This window comes from Micropterus dolomieu, linkage group LG09, assembly GCF_021292245.1.
Source record: "Micropterus dolomieu isolate WLL.071019.BEF.003 ecotype Adirondacks linkage group LG09, ASM2129224v1, whole genome shotgun sequence".
Taxonomy (NCBI): Eukaryota; Metazoa; Chordata; class Actinopteri; order Centrarchiformes; family Centrarchidae; genus Micropterus; species Micropterus dolomieu.
The window spans coordinates 17,764,545-17,782,402 of NC_060158.1; the positions used below are offsets into that span (position 1 = coordinate 17,764,545).

The 17,858-nt window shown below is 40.4% G+C and overlaps 1 protein-coding gene across 1 annotated transcript in view; it reads left to right on the forward strand.

The window, feature by feature from the left end:
• gabbr2 (gamma-aminobutyric acid (GABA) B receptor, 2) overlaps positions 1–17,858 on the forward strand; it is a gene marked incomplete at its 5' end in the record, with an annotated part of 163,285 nt that overhangs the window by 142,031 nt on the left and 3,396 nt on the right. Inside the window, 5 exons of the mRNA XM_046059150.1 lie at positions 6,828–6,938; positions 10,610–10,834; positions 10,992–11,174; positions 11,936–12,065; positions 16,403–16,520. Coding sequence (XP_045915106.1) covers positions 6,828–6,938; positions 10,610–10,834; positions 10,992–11,174; positions 11,936–12,065; positions 16,403–16,520 — 767 coding nt within the window. The remainder of the gene's footprint in view (positions 1–6,827; positions 6,939–10,609; positions 10,835–10,991; positions 11,175–11,935; positions 12,066–16,402; positions 16,521–17,858) is intronic.

Sequence of the window (17,858 nt, forward strand, 5' to 3'; positions counted from 1 at the left end):
GGACAGGCCCAGGAGTGGGGGTAAGCAAGCAAGCTTTTGGCTAGCATTCGGGATGCTAGCTGACTGGTTGGGAGTCAGGCTGGCAGTGGCTAGCTGACTGGTTGCTAGCAGGCAAGGATACAGGTAGATGGCTTGCAGTCAGGATGCTAGCTGACTGGTTGTTAGCAGGCAAGGATACAGGTAGATGGCTTGCAGTCAGGATGCTAGCTGACTGGTTGTTAGCAGGTTCAAGACTTGCAGACTGGGGCGTTGGCAAATGGCTAGTGGCCTGGATGCTAGCCTCAAAGTACTGAGGTAAATCCACAAAGCACACACTAGGAAGGACACTTTTAAAATAAAACAGGAAAACGACTCAAAACCCCAAACTACAACACAGTGGCTCCATTCGAAACCCTCTACTACATACTACTGGCAACTGGTATGCAGAATATACTGTATACTGCATACTGTATGCAGTATGTAGTATGAAACTGTTAAATTTATTTATTTTGCAGTATACTAGGCCAGGCCAGGCAGGGTTTTCAAAATCAGAACAATAGGAGGAATATAAATGTATGTACCAAAACTTCTTTTTTTAAAATCTTATTTAAGGAAAACAAAGCTGCAGCCAAACTGTAGCAGATGTTTGCTTTGGTATATTGGTGCATAAATAAAAGCAAATAAAAACCGAACAACTGTAACATTACACTAACAATGTAATGTCTATTTAGAATAATGATTATAATAAAGCAAAAAGAGTCCCCTTTTAAACTATTTCTGTGGTTTATTTTTTATTTTTTAGCAAAGTGCTTCTATGTTTCACAAGCCTGTCAATCACGAGCCAGATTTCTCTTGATTTAAGTTAAAACATTACAACATTACTCACAATGTATTGACAGAATATCAGCGGTACGAACATTTAAACTGTCTCACAGCTGCGGGTCTTACCTCTCACGTTGTCGCTGGATTCTGCTGCTGCGTTGGCTGCAGCGGTCTGTGTGGCTGCGGGACCAGCTCATTAGCTCCCCCTTGCGGAGCTTCTCAACTCCGAAAACGAGCACAATTTTCGTAAAACTGCTGTTATTTGAAATCTACACAACTGATTTCTTGCCTCTGCGTATGAAAATTGTAAAACAAGTTCTGTTGTTGTCCTCTAAAGAACAGACCAGTGGTAGCGCTTTGCATCATGGGACACAGTACATGTGTGTCCAGTCCAATGCATACTGGAGATTTTTTCCTAATCAATACACCATCCGGGTATTTTTGGCATACTGCAGATTTTTGCTTTTGTCCAATCAGTACGTACTATTAGTATAGTAGGTGGTTTCGAATACAGCCAGTGATTTTCTCCACAATTTCTCATCTCTTTCACCATGGTGGAATCTCCTCTGTTGTAATTGCCAGTGTGAGTGATGGAGTGTTTCTGTTAGTGTTTGCCTCATCTATACACACACTCATACAATCCCTAACAGACACACAAGTCAACAAATCACAAGTCACATTACATATGTGTGTTCACAGAATGTGCAATCGTTGGCACCCATTGGGTCATATGCATGCACACACACACACACACACTACGACACACACACCTACACACACACACACACCTCTGTGTGAAGAGGCTGCAGGTGAGAGGTGGCAAGTTATGCGTGAGCTCTCCATTTCCTCTTTCACTTATTGGGCTATCTCTCCTAGTCTCCACCAGAAACCATACCCAGAAATAAGCCCTGTAGCTGTGATTGTGGAGTCAACAAAAAACAGGAATGCAGGATGCACTACAGTATATGGCTGTCACTTTTGTTTTATGGTTTTTCACTGCACGTGGGAGGAGCGTGACAATTTGCCGCAAATCTTATGGAAGAAATTTTCCAAAACACATGATAAATTTTAGGTTTTTAAATGTGTTTACCTTACTTACCAGGCAGCCTAAACACATTCATGGCTAGTTTAAATTTTTTGCTCTAAAGGAGGCTACATCATTGTTGCATGGTACCTAGAGGCTTGAGATTTAATTGCTGCAACAGCATTTCATTCTCAAGATTTGTTACAGCATCAAAGAATCAAACCTGAGAGAGAAAATAGTAAAACATGGACATTGTCAATAAGATAATGTAAATTTGATTTTTCAGGAGCCAACTCTCAAGTCTCAGGTGTCAGAGCTTTTCCAACAGTGCGTTCATGTAACAAGCTCAGGGTGATGTTTTTAAATCAAGTGTAGTAAATGGGCTGAAACAAGCCCACTGAAGAAGGAAAAATGTACTTTCATCTGTTCCTATCTTTGTGAACCATGGATTGTGTGTCTCCGAACAGCCATATTGATCAAACAGCACTTGTGTCTAGAAGAACACATCTGATTGTCGGATAGTAGGAATTTACAGTCAGCTTGTCCCTAATCTTTACCTCCATCTCTCCACCTTTCCATAGCTCTGATGTATGTATGTATTCACCCGCCCTTCCCTCTGCTATCCACTTATCTCTTCCTTTAGAATTTTATCTTCCTTTTATTTTACTCTTCCCTTATCTCTATGTTAAAACAAAATTGATATCTATTTCTCTTTCCTTCCAATGCCGTCATTTTGTACCTTCCTTCCGCCTATACTGCTCTCCCTATATTATTTCATTAGTTTCCACTTCCATCTTTACATCCATACTTCTTGCGCCTGTCTTCTCTGCATCCCACCGTCCATTTCCCTCCATGTTTTTCTCCCTCTTCCCTCTGCCACTCCCTTCATCGCCTCATCCAGCTCCATCTCTCCATAGAAAATCTGCCAGTACTGTGCCCGCTCCAGCCCTCCCAGAGTGATCCCGTTAGAGGGCTAATGCTGTGAAAAATGACAGTGAACCGGCACTTTTACTGCCGTCACCAACGCTTTGGGGCCGCCCGCCGCCCACGGCCCTGTTGCCTGGCAACTCCCCAGACAGCTTCCCTCCAAAAGGCAAGAGCTCCTGTCTGCTCTGCTGCGATAGAGACCCGAGCCTAATAAGCATTATATCTCATTTTGTCTTATCATTTTGTTGTTAGTGACACAAGTTTGCTCGGAGCTGCAGCTATGCAAAGAGCACTGATGCAGAATGTGTCTTTCATATTGAATGAACAAAATTATTTGCAACAAGTGTGACTTCTTGGAGAATTGCTGTTTGAATAAGACATTGCTCAGCCAAAAACCTAAATATACGTACATAAATGAAGATGCAGATGAAGCTTTAAAAAAAGGGCTGAGATGTTGGGCTGACACTATTCCAGATTTCTTAAACATAAATGTGAACACACAATTAACACATCATACTGCAGTTAACGTCCAGAACTAGTTGTAGTAGTATTAGTAGTAGTACTACTTACAGGGTATAACTGCTTTGCAAAATGGTCACAATGTCAGAATGAAAAGTGCTTGTCTGTTTAAAAACAAGCTGATATCTGACACCTTGCTGTACTTTCGGATCTTTGCACTAAAGGCCTCACCAATATGCAGAAGGGTGACAAATTAAATCTGAATAAATGAGAGGAGAAACGTAACAAACACGGATGCTTCCCCGCAGGACACAAGCGGTTACTAAATGGTTTGATTATGGAAATGATGCATTCACAATCACCAAAAAGGCCTACAGTAAGTGATTTTGGATTAGGGATATAATTTGTAAGATTTGTGTTATTTTCCCAGTTATTTTCACCAGGGACACTCGTCTCCTTCTCCCACTAGTAAATACCCTAATCTTTTACCATCATTTATAGTATGAGTTACGCTGCTTATTCCAAGGCCACTTGGAATTCTTTCAGAATAAGAAATACTTTATTTTGTTTTATTTTATTTTGATAGCACAAAGGCCATCAAATAAAACAATGAGTTTAAATCCACGGAAATTTTGAATTCATCTTAGGGTTAAGCATGATTTTATTTAGCTAATTTGCTAATGTTTGAAAATAATAACCATTCATCTGGGACGCTGGCAGTCAGTCCCAGTTGGGGGTGCTGACAGAAGTCTTTATAATGATGTCAGAGTAAATGGTGCACAATAATTGCGTTTTTTAAATTAATTTGAATGGTCAGGATAACTTATATAATAGTTATTAATAACTATTTACAACACTTTGAGAATCTTTTACACTACAGCAGACAGCACAGTTGAACACAAAAAAAGCACAATGCTGACATAGCAACTACACAGTCAACAACAGGAACTAATTCATGAGAACTGCAAGGAGATGAGGAGGGAGAGACAGCGCTTGGACAGCGCCCATGACCACTTCATCATTGTTTATAATAAATAATAATAATCCAGCTAGAGATGTTTCATAGAGGAGCCGAGCGATCTATCTGTCTGTCACTGTTAACAGAGACTCCGGGCCGGAAGTAGTAGTTACATACACTTCACTGATAAGCCACAGAACTGTAGAGTAACATTAGGCATCATGATCAAAGGACGTTTTCATATCGAATCCGTGTCCACATTCACATACTCTCCCTTTCTTGCTTGTTCATGTGAACTCTCTCAACGAGCTCATTGGCTTCATGGTAAGGCTGAACATGTTTTAGCAAAAGAAACCCAATATAACTAAACAGCCAGCCAAACAATGAAATAACCTAGGGCAGTGTGGGCGGGGCATCGGGGTCACTGGGGGTGAGGCCTCTCCTTGTAGAGCTTCATCTTCCATGCTAAACCCCAACTACTATAGTTTAAAGTGGCCAGCAGCTTGCAAAGTTTATTAATTGTTTACATGAAATATTAAACTGTCACTTCCTGTTAACAAAGATGATTCCTGCCACTGGCTACTGCCCAGAGACTTGGCCAAAACAGGGCATCTCATGCTTAACTTGTGAGTTTCTGTTGCTCAGTCACAACACATACTAGGTTTGAAAATAGTTTGAAAAATATTTCAGAAGTTACCTGTTGCTGTACGATGGAAATGTCATACTTGAATCTCAGGATCCCTTTTCTATACTGTGTCAACTGATTGTGGTTATGTGGTTATATATATATATATATATATATATAGCCTGTCTGGGTGTCATCTCCTGCCACACTTTCCTGCGTTTCTATATCCTTGTTGGCTTTTAAAGCAGAAATTTGGTCTACCAGTCCTTCACCTAAAGTTAAACAGAATCCAATACACAATATTCACAGACATGATTAACATGAGCCACGTGGATGCTACGGGAATTCTCGGAAGAGGTTACAAGGAGTACTTCGACAAAGTATTTGAACTCACTGCCACCAAAGCAGTCCTCAATCTTTAATGTGTTTCTGCTTAGAGACAACAGAGGTTATGAAGATCTTTGGCAGATGGTGGAAAATTTGACTCTACGTCTGAGTTTTAGGGGGTTCCACCTGCTATGTTGTCGCAGTGTCTTTTTGCAAATGCCGTGTGATGTGTAACTGCATACGTAATCCTTGGTGGGATTGACTGCTGAAAGCAGAAGACAGCAAGTACAAGCTGTAGAGGAACGCTGTGTGGAAGTTGTATTTCCAAGGCGGAGACATGGGAATTAAAGCTAGAAAACTGTACTATAATACAACACTTCAAGGATATCCAGAAATTGTACGGTATCTCCCTATTCCTGTTCATCTCTATGGGGTGAATCAGTGCAGCTCTTTAAGCACCAATTTCCCATTTTAAGTGATCCTATAGAGAACCAGTAATGTCAATCCATCAAGGTCACAGAGGAAAGCATGAATAGCTGCAATTTCCATTAATGGGAGCTGAATAGAGAACATGGGGGTCAAAGTGACTAGTAGAAGAGGTATTTTGCAGCACCTAGAGGGATGTGTATGTGTAGGTGTATTTATGAATGATGAAAGCATTCACATGAGACACATCAAAGTCCACACTCAGTGTGGTATGTATGAGGTCAGAAACAAAGCTAACATATTCCCTTTCTTCATATCTCCTCATCTTGCTATCTGCCTTAAAGGAATTTGCTTATGATCAGAATTTCAGCAAATCATACACTAAACTGTAGATGCCTGTACACCCATACCCATGCGCGCACACACACACACCATCTGCTAAGACATGTTGTACTGTAAATAAGCCTAAAGAGAGAGACAGGCAGACACACCTAGCGAGCAGCATGGCATTATGCCCAGCCTTGCCCCAGGTGTCTCAGAGTTGATATATTGGTGTAGCCTCAGATGAGTTCATGCAGGGCAAACTAATGCTCTTATTAAAGGCTTTTTAAATCTCTGCCTAACAGGGAGAGTTAGCGAGAAAGAGGAGAGGTGACGTGTTTTAGCGTATTAATATCCACCTCAGGTGATAATTTGCCCTGCAAGTCACCAATTGCGGTGAAAGACAAGTGGAAATGAAAAGAAAGCAAAAGAAATGGAGAGACGGGGACAGGATGGAGAGATAGCATGACAGCGACTGACTGAGAAACAAGAAAGAAAAGAGGAGGTGTAAATCACATTAATGAACAAGCTTCATTAGTCGTGCCCATTAGCGTCCTAAGCACGGATTAATTTAACTTCAGCCAACTTTGGAGAAGCCCAGTGGCCATGATGGGACACAGTCTAATTACACACCTGGATGTCTGATCACTGACACCCTTCATTCTGACTACCAACGGACAGTCTGGGTACCTTTTGTCCCTGAATGTGCAGTTAGAACACCTGCAAAGAGAAAACTAATGTGGAAACAGTTCATTTGCTCACTGAGGATTTCTTCCTTTTTCAGCTCGTTTACTGGTTTTCTCTGTTGGTTTTATTGTTCCTCAAGGAAATGAAGCATGTTTCACTGTTACTGTACATTTGGTATTTGCTTCGACTTATTTTTTCATCTGCCTACTTACTTTTTGATAAGGTTGTACTTAATTCTCTTCTGTGTATGTGATTGTTTGTATTGTCAACAGGCAGACCCCCAAGGCCGAGACATAGCCATCCGTCCCTTCTTGGAGCACTGTGAGAACACCCACATGACCATTTGGCTGGGAATCGTCTATGCCTACAAGGGACTGCTAATGGTGAGAGCAGAGAACACAAAATATCATCATGTACTCACAGTCTGAACACACAACAAATGCATACTTACACTCTGATGTGAATGTACTGTATAAATGTATCTGCTAATGTGACTCTTAACCTTGAGTTTTAAAGACAAAGTGAAATGAAAAATACATTTTCCAAGTCTTAATCCTGTATCCCTGCAATAGTTATTCATTCATCTCTTGTTATATGGTAAATTTGTGTCAAAATCATGATTTTTGAGTATTTCCATATTATGAGCATAACAAAAATATTTCTCTATATCTATCATATCTACTCAAAAGTACAGTTACACATTTATGGAAATACGCTTTTCACTAAAAGGAAATGATAATGTGAAAAAGTGTTATTGTCATGACTGAGATCTATTTCAGCACCAGCCACTATCAAAGTATTTTTTTTATTTATTTATGTATTTAATTTGGCCCACTGCTAAGACACACATTTTGAACAAAAAGTGCAGGGAGGTGTCACATCGGCCCCTGTGAACGGGCACTGCACTAGCACATAGAAAAGACTGGAGATATCATGTAAAAACACAAATAGTTTTTTACATTTCAGTTTTTGTACCGATTGAACAAACGAGATATATCGCATTAATTAGTGAGCTTTAGAGGTGCTGGTAGGTGGATTTTATTAGCCTGGATAGTAGTTTTCCCCTGCTTCCAGTCTTGCTATGCTAAGCTAACAGACAGATGTGACAGTGGCATGGATCTTCTGGTCCTTACAGTTGAAATGATATCTGTTCGTTCTTGTGGCTTTACAGACCTTTGTCCATTGCTCCAACTGATTTAATGCAAATAAAAATCAAGAAACATTCTCCTAACCTTCATTATTGACTATTATTGAAATGTGTATCATGATAGATCAGTAGCACTGACTTAGTGTTGGATAAAGGGTTGTGTTCACTGATTTAATTAGAATATTGTTCATTATTCTGAGTTCAGAGTACAGTTGATACTGCTGGCAGGCACTGAACACTGTTGATTCACAAGGGCACGTAAAAGGAGAACTCAACTGCCAACACAAATACACTGCCTTCAGTGCCCCCCTCTTCAGACCTTTTCCTCTTTGGCTGTTTCTCGGCCATCTCTCCTTCACAGTGCCTGGAGTCCATCACTTTCAAATGTGCCGGTGTATACTCCCCCACTGCCCCCCTCCCTCCATCACACCAGTGATGGAGGGAGCTGATTGGCTGGAACAATGTTGTGTGGCAAGGTCCACATCACTTTCTTTGTTTTCCATTTACCAGCCAGGGCTGTGTAGGAGAACAGAGAGCAAGCAAACTATGAGGAAATATTCACTGAATTTAACAAGGTGTATTGGATTACAATAACGTCCCTTTAACCTTTTGATGCACAACATGGGTCAAAAGTGACCCGCCTGAGTTTCTATGTCTTTGTAATAAGATGTATTTCGTCATTCAGTATTCCAGGTATTCCTCAATTAACTGATCATCAGAAATCATCAAGTAAAAATAAAAAAACTATTGTTTTGTGGTAATCAAGAAAACAAGATATTTAATGTCTACTTTAAATTTTAAATGATGAAATAAAATTATTTCAAAAGAAATAGCTCAGCCATGCATGAAATTACATAGGAAATGAATACGTGTCATTTTTGACCAATCTTGTGCATTAAAAGGGGTTTGCATAACTTGTGCATCAAAAGGTTAAAGGCCTACCAGATAAAATTTGCAGTGGCCCGAGCCTATGGGCTGTACATGGGCATGTACCTATCATGATATGTTAGTCTAATGGTACAAATTGTGACAAACTAAAAAAATATGCCCACTTCCATGCACGCCAAAGCAACTGTAAATTATACAAACCTCATTGCGAAGAAGAAGGAATGAGACATAGCAGAAAATCATCTTAAGCAGATATAGAGAATGCAGGCAATGCTGAGTAAAGAATACTACCAAAAGTGTCAAACACGAAGAGATGGAAGGACTGAGAAAATTGTGGGGTAACAAGTACTGTGGAAGGGTTTTGATGTAAAATAATAAGATGGCAACAAAGAAGTGGAGCAGTAGGAAAAGTCTGTATCAAGTGATTGACAGGAGCCCACATCTGTATGAGGCACAGAGAGGGACAGCACAGCAAAAAGAAGCATTAAAGCTGGAGTCATCGTTGCCTTCGTACACATATACACACACACACACACACACACACACACACAGGTTCACATATGACTAAATACACATGCCACACATTCGCGTACACATGCTCACACACCTGAGGCGCACTAATCCTTGATGACAACTGTTTTAATTTTGCTGCTTGTCATTCCACTAACTCTCATTTAGACTTTAGAATAAGCAGGCAGGCCACTTTACATAGCACACGGTGAATTATTCAGCAAGCTGTGCAGGGTGCTGCTGCAACTCTAATGTTCCACCAAACAAACGACTCACTCTTAATAATCATTTTACAAGCATGAAACCTAAGGCTGCTTTAGAAGAGTTTCTTTAGATTATGTTTCTACTTGTTATTATATAATTAAGTCAAAAGACTAGTCTTTCTTAAAGTTAAGTGAAATGAAATGTTATCTCACAACCTGCACTCCATCAGTATTTATGATGAACAAAAAGGAGTACAGTACTCCACGGCAAAAAACATGTCTGATGATTAAAAAGCAGAAGCAAAAGAAAAGAAAGCTGCATATTTTCAAGTGCTTCAGTGAACTAAAGTCTTACAATGTTTTCAATTTCCTTGCTTGTTTAACTAATGCCTGTTTGCAGTCAGTAGATGATGAAAAACCAAATTCATTCCACCAGTTCATGGGTGCCCCACAATGATTTTTGTAGTCAGGGGTCACCAAGTATTCTAAAGCAAAACTGCCAGCAAGTCAGGCATTATTAACGATCAAACCTACAGACCTACACAATGCTGAACCTCAACCAAAGACACTATCATAAAATACAGTCTGCATTATGATGTCTAATTCCTAATTCTTGTTGTTTTAAAATATGAGTTTCACCTTGCTCTTTTTTTAGCAAATATCTAATTTCCTCTTGCTTATGTTAATTGTGAATGAAATGTCATCTGTTCAATAAAGTAGTAGTCATACATTTATATTAACACACAGGGATTTTAACATTTTTCAATTGCCTAGCCCGATAAAACGAATTCCAGAGTGAAAGCAAATGGCGTGCTTATTGTAAAAATAACAAATAAACTCTCTGTTGATGACAAAATGTATCTCTACAATAACTAATTCTCAATTCTACTGCTCATGCCTAAGCACCAGTGTTAGCTAACAATTAGATTAAATATGACATTTTAGTAAAGAAATGCTAATTACAAAACTCTGAAGGTAGGAAAGTTAATTGCATTAAACAAGCTAGATAGCCAACTACTGACATTAACCTACAGTGTCTCCATTAGCTAGTTGTGTGATGTATTAGATGTTTTAAGCATAAGGACTTTGACTTTAATTAGCAGCTGCAAGCTGCGTCTTTCAAAATTCTTGAGGCATTAATGTGGGAAATATATTGTAATATTTACAATTACGGGTAAGAAAAACCCCCTTAACTGTGGTTTTTGCCTCTTTTGGAACGGTCCAAGTCTTAATTAATTAATTAATCTCCCCCGTAATTCAAACCATGTGTGTAACTTTCACTCTCTCTTTATTATTTCCCTGACAGTTGTTTGGCTGTTTCCTGGCATGGGAGACCAGGAACGTGAGCATCCCTGCTCTCAATGATAGCAAATACATCGGGATGAGTGTTTACAACGTGGGCATCATGTGCATCATCGGTGCTGCGGTGTCTTTTCTGACGAGGGACCAGCCCAATGTCCAGTTCTGCATCGTGGCACTGGTGATCATCTTTTGCAGCACCATCACGCTCTGTCTGGTCTTCGTTCCCAAGGTCAGCTTCTGTGTGAACGAGGAGAGTGTGTATGAGCACAAGTGGATAACTCTGCTAAAGCTAAAAATGTTGCCTTAACAGTTTTGTGTATCTTATTTAACCTATGTAATTTCATCCCGGAGTGCAGCTGTGACTAATACCATAACCCCTCTTCCAGTTCATCACCATGAGAACCAACCCAGATGCAGCCACCCAGAACCGGAGGTTAAAGTTCACCCAGAACCAGAAGAAGGAAGACTCCAAGACCTCCACCTCAGTTACTAGCGTCAACCAGGCTAACACTTCGCGATTGGATGGGCTTCAAACTGATAACCACCGCCTTCGCATGAGGATAACAGAGGTCTGAGCCAATGAATACACAGTCATGTCTCTTTTTTTTTAACCATAGATCAGCATTCTACAAAGCAGGACAACGGTGCAGTGAGTGGCAGGTTTTTTAATGCAACAGTGGGATAAGGAGAGGCTTTGAAACATAATTGAAAGTACAGTAATTGAGCACACATTCAACAACAGAAGGAAGAAAGAGCAAATCATTTAACTCTACTGAACTTGCACTCCTGTAGCCAGTTAATTTTCAAATATCAGTCATTTCATTAATTCTTAATAAAATGATTGTTAGTAGTTAAAAGCAACTCTGACCACTTCAAGAGATGGTGTTGTCACTAAGCGGGTCTTCGTGCTACTCTTTACGTTCTCGCTGATTTGTTTCTCTAAAACGTATACTGACATTGAGTGACATTTGAAAAAAATCCCGTGGCAATCCCTTTGACTCTGTATCAGATCTCTCAGACATGAGTTATAGCTGCTGTCCTTGCTTTGTTCATGATTGTGGCAAATGAGGAGCTACTCAGACACTCTTGGAGGGGAATTAAAGTTCCTATGTCATTGACAGAAAGAGTCTTTTCACTGTGTTTTGAAATCTAAAAAAGTAGGCTACTGGAGCTAGGTTGTCCGTGAATGATTTATGCATACTTAATATAATAAGAGACAGTCATGTTATTGGTTCATAATGTATTTATTCTACTTTATCATCTATTTTACCCACTTTTTAAAAAACAAAACAACATATACTAATCATGTGTTTGTTTTCCTTTTTAAAAGCTGGACAAGGAGCTGGAAGAAGTGACTATGCAGCTGCAGGACACCCCAGAGAAAACTCCCTACATCAAACAGAACCATTATCCAGACGCCAACAACATCCTCAGCATACGCAACTTCACAGATGGCAAAGGTGATAATCTGGCTTTATGTTTCCAAGTAACCCTTTATCATACTATCTATCACAGTCCTGTTAGTCTATCTGTGTGAACCCACCTATTTGAAGAATTCAGTACCTGTTCCATCTCATGATGACCAGCTCACTGACCGAAGAAACTGACATCGGGCGAAAGGCGGGGTACACCCTGGACAGGTCGCCAGTCCATCGCAGGACTAATATACCTCACATATTATCTAATTAGAAGTCCTTGCTATGGGTATGTTTTGTTTCCATATTCACTGACTTTAGTAAAGGGTTTTAATTCCGCTTTCAGAGCAGCAGTTTGAAGGAATATCTTGACGTTTTTTTCCCTTGCTGGAGCTCCTGTCAGCTGCAGGTGAAAAAGGGGCACAGGAGCGCTCTGTCTGACAGCAAGTCTGTGACGTCTTTTAGAATGAGTCATGAGATTAGCTACCTGCATACGCCACTGCTGCTTAGCAAGTTTTACACATACTGTAGTCACACTTTTGTCAACTCTCCCACCTTTATTATTAAGCCCAAAGTGGGTCCACACTTGACTTTGCACCCAGTTATTTGGTGTTTGGGGTGTTGAACATGTACGAGAAATGATTCCAGGAGGTGGTGGGGGAGGTTAGCTAAGGTGAACCATCACTGGGTGAGACAAACATATGGAAACACAAGGCATAAACTATCAGGATGCTAAAACATAAAGATACCAGTTATATTCGTCTTTTCCAGTAGAGAGAGCCTGTTTCGGTTTACGCTCCCGACTTCTGCCCAATACAGGCTGTTTGAAATGATGCAGCTGTATCTTAGACATTATGAGGCTGGGTTCCTCAAATTGAATCAGTGAATTGTTACACCCCAGCAGCATCGCTTTGCATTAGGCATCATTTTAACAGATGCAGGGTGATGGTGACTTACAGCCAGATTCAGCACGTCTGATGCACGCAGCAGCACAAAGCTGCTCTCAGGGATGTCTAATGGAGCTGTCTGAATTTGAGAAGGTAAAAAGAGTAAAACAGCTGCGCCTGTTCTGCGGATTTGGAGCAGAGCGTGTTAGAATTGTTTGAGAAGTTCCTCATCTGTGAAAGTTCATAGTTATGCAATTAAATGATGGCAGTTAGTGAATGCATTCAGCAACATGTCTAATGCTTCTTTGCGTTTCAGTTTGTTCTCTGCTGCCTTCTGTTTCTCCTTCTTCTCTTTGCAGACACATAAACGCGCAACAGACACACCCTTCTGTTTTAGCCCAAATACGGTCTGGCTTTTAAATGATAAGAGGTGGGGGGTTGATATTATGTGATGGTACCCTGGCAAGGAAAGATTTGCAATAAAAAAAATATGTCTGTGTTGTTGCACACTTGGTTGATGGAGCCACTCAGTGTTGTCTTTTATGGAACATAGAGAGCAAGAAGTCAATGCCAAGAGTATTTAAATTTTTAGATAATTTGAAAATGAGCAATCATCTGTGAGATTCTTCTATGTTTATTCTTTAAAGAACCCCAACCAGAATATTAGTAGCTAGAGTAATTTAAGTCAACACATACTTACATTTTTCATTTGTTGAGAGTAAAGTACTGGCACCAGCTCACAGCTGGTCTCTTTAGTGAACAAAAATTAAAATTTCTGACTGAATATTTCTATGCATTGTCTTGGTTACTGTAGGTTCTCAGGAGATAACAGAGACAAATATAATATCTTATATAAATAATTTACAGATATATTTTTATAAAGAGAAACACTCTTGTTGGTCATTCTCTATAGAGATAATGACCAGCAATCTATATCTGTCTTAGATTACTAAATACATATATAAAATCATATTTACAAACCTGTGTTGGGTGAAGCAACAAAGACTTGAACCTTTCTCTGGCCAACAGTTAGAGTTAGCAGCAACAAGGACAAAGTGCATGAGGAGAACTGGTCATTTTAAATTGGGGAAAAATAAAAAAAATACAGAAAGCAGATTTGGGCTGCTTCATTTCACTTGTCTGAAAGGATTAGACAGCCATCAACTGTAACCCCAGCAGGGAAAAAAAAACATGCCGGTGCTGGTAGAGAAATTATCCTTTTAATGAGTGAATATTGTTAAACAATCCAGCATATGCATGGGGCTAAGGGATCAGATACAACAAAGCAACAGAAATGGGCCGTCTTTTCATTATATAAGCTATTCCTGCTCCTGTCATTAAGTAGTGTTTTAAACCGACAGACAGTAAATGTAGTGAGTAGGCTGTGAGAGAAAGCAGAAACACAGAACTGAAATTGAAACTGAATTTGTTCTGGGCTGCTCCTGTATCGCTCTTGAGTTTATATTTGGCTTAAACAGAAACATAAAAGAAGCATGGAAAGTTGCTAAAGTCCTGGTTACATGTAGCGATTAGCATCTGTGGCCGTTCTCATTTAACGATAGACTGACCTAGCTATTGTTCTTATTCAGAGAGAAATCTTTTAGTCGCTAGGTTGTTGAAGTGTTCACATTAATGATCTTGCGTGGAGAGAAGGAGAAAGAGAGTTCAGCACATTAGGTGCTGCTCATAAATGTCAATCTGACGCATTATGGAAATAAAATTACAGGTCATTAAGGCCTCCTTTAAAGATCACCAGCATATAAACTTTTCCCAGCCTCAATCTGCTTACGCTTGACAGTCATCATCGCCAGCTCCTAACTATAGTTATCAGTATTCATAAGAGAGCTGGTCTAAATGTATTGGGGGCCGTGAATGAGTGGCTGTTATAAGAGTCGAACGCCGTGTCAACAGCGATTACGCTCACTCACAAAGGGTGAGAAGCAACACTCCACCCCTCTCTCTCTCTCACTCTCTCTCTTGCTGTCTTCATGAATATGTACCAGCACATAGCAATGCTAGATCACAGTGAGGGTGTGGTTTTCTGACAGATTGGCTCCTGAGACCTGATTTTAAGATGAAAAGTTAGAGGCCATTGATTAACAGCACTGGCAGCATTTGCGTGATTTCTTTACATTTTGGTCCATTAGTGCAGATGCACTGTTAAAACCATTAACTGCAGATCAACCAATTGTAGTTGACCCTAGAGTAAGAGGTAAACTAACCAGCTGTCTAGCACTCACAGCTAAATTTAATTAAAGTTCATTTAAATGATCATGTTTGTTATACTGTTTTACTGTCTGCACTCTCAATACATTTGAAACTATAATCAACAGATGTTGATATTTTCCAGGTTAATTTACTTGATTGATTCTTCTTACATTTAAGTAAAGTACAATAATATTTTTGGGCCTACCCTGGGTTCTAGTGGCATTTGAAAAAATCACAATCTGAAACTTTCTTTTTGGCATGAACATATATGAGGAATATCTGAATCCAAAATGAGGTGTCTAAATATCAGTGTCAGCGCTTTTAACACAGCGCTGAGAGCTACAAGGTTAGGCTTTTTCAAAATGCAAAGAGGACTAGCCTGCTCTAAAATACTTCAGCTAGCTCGGATGTCCAATCAGGGCAGGGAGTGCTGTGATCAGTGAATCAGGTCAGCAAGTGCTGGAAAATCTGGGACAAATGGAGAGAAAACTCTGTAGGGGGAAAGGTGGATCATTCCAACACTATCCAGGTACAATTTTGTAAACCTGATAAGGATGGGAAGCCTGTTTTTGTCCCCACCACTTTTTTCTCTGGAACAATGGTACTTTCTTTTTCTTTCTTTTTTTCTTTCATGCTTTCATTCTATTTGATTTTTTGAATTTGTCTGATAAAAAATATCAAGTATGTTTTTACCTGTACTTTAAATATCACCCTGCATATGTGATGTGATTAAATTGTGCAATCTGTCTCCTTGTTGGAAAAAGGAAACTGACTATTTTCACGGAGGTGTCAGGTGGACTCCACACCAAATGTAAAAGCCAGCCTCTCCACACCCTGGAAGTAAATTTTTTATTACTTGTTCAATATCATTAGCATAATCTGTCAATACGTATAAATATAAAAACACATTATTATGAAAAAACACTTTGATCATTCATTTTACCTTCATGGTGTGGGTGTACTGCAGTGAAAATACACATCTGCATTCATATGAACATTCTCAAGCAAGAAAATTAATTCATTTTGTGGGTGCATATTTTTATTGCTTTTTACATGGTGTGAAGATCAAAGCAATAGCATGAAAAACAAGAAGCATCTTCCATGCTCATGACCACTCCCCCTCCCAAACAGCTAAAGAAACAAATGTGGATCCAGACTCAGGTGTTAGGACCAAAGGCTGGTCTGAAAATTCCCTTAAAGTCTTGTCCCAGGTGCCGGGCATGTGCGACATATAAGTATGATCGCCCATACTATTTTTTATGATGCCTACATGTGTTTCCAATGCAGATGGAGAGAAGTCGATACTAAAGAACCACCTGGAGCAGAAGCCTCAGGCGCAGTGGGGTTCCATGGATCCATCCAGAATAAATAGAGGTCCCCTGGAGGATATCAACTCGCCCGAACAGTGAGAACTCCCATTTCTTCAGCACCTCTACCCCTGTGTCTCTCTCCCCTTCCCTCTGTCTTGTCAGCTTTCTCATCAGACTACACGTCACAAGTATCACAACTACCAGCAGCTCCTAGGCGGTTGCTCTGGCAACAGAGCCCTGCGAAAGCATGTACGGCCCTGTACTTTTCTCTCCTACGCACATCAACATACATATAACCACATACAGTGTATACCATGCTGGACCTACTGCAGCATATATACTCACAGTCAAACAAGTACATACAGTGGGGGAAATAAGTATTTGACCCCTTGCTGATTTTGCAGGTTTGCCCACTTACAAAGAATGCAACGATCTATAATTTTAATCATATGTACATTCTAACAGTGAAAGACAGAATCCCAAAGAAAATTCCAGAAAATCACATCATATGAATTTATTAAAATTGATAACCATCTGATGAGGAAAAACAAGTATTTGACCCCCTGGACAAACAGCATGTTAATATTTTGTAGAAAAGCCATTATTGGCCAGCTCAAACGGTTTTTATAGTTGGTGACAAGGTTTGTGCACATTTCGGCAGGGATGTTGGCCCACTCCTCCCTGCAGACAGCCTCCAAATCATTCAGGTTCCGAGGTTGTCGCCTGGCAACACGAATTTTAAGCTCCCTCCAAAGATTTTCAATTGGATTCAGGTCTGGAGACTGGCTAGGCCACTCCAGAACCTTGATGTGCTTCTTCTTCAGCCACTCTTTTGTTGCTTTGGCGTGCTGAAACACCCATCCTCGACCCATCTTCAGCTCTCTCACTGAGGGAAGGAGATGTTGGTCCAGAATTCCACGATACATGGCCCCGTCCATCCTCCCCTCAATACGATGGAGTTGTCCCGTCCCCTTGGCTGAAAAGCACCCCCAAAGCATGATGTTGCCACCACCATGCTTGACGTTGGGGATGGTGTTCTTTGGGTTGTACTCGGTGTTCTTTGCCCTCCAAACACGACGAGTTGAGTTGAGGCCAAAAAGTTCTATTTTGGTCTCATCTGACCACATCACCTTCTTCCAGGCCTCTTCTGAGTCGTCCAGGTGGTGAATGGCGAACTTCATGCGGGCCTGTACATGTTTCTTCTTGAGCAGGGGGACCTTGCGTGCGCTGCAGGATTTCAATCCATGATGGCGTAGTGTGTTACCAACCGTTTCTTTTGTAACTTTTGTAACTGCCTTCAGTTGATTCATCAGTTCCCCCCTTGTGGTTTTGGGATGATTCCTCACCGTTCGCATGATCAGGGACACCCCACGAGGCGAGATCTTGTGTGGAGGCCCAGACCGAGGGAGGTTGGCGGTGGTGTGGTGCTTCTT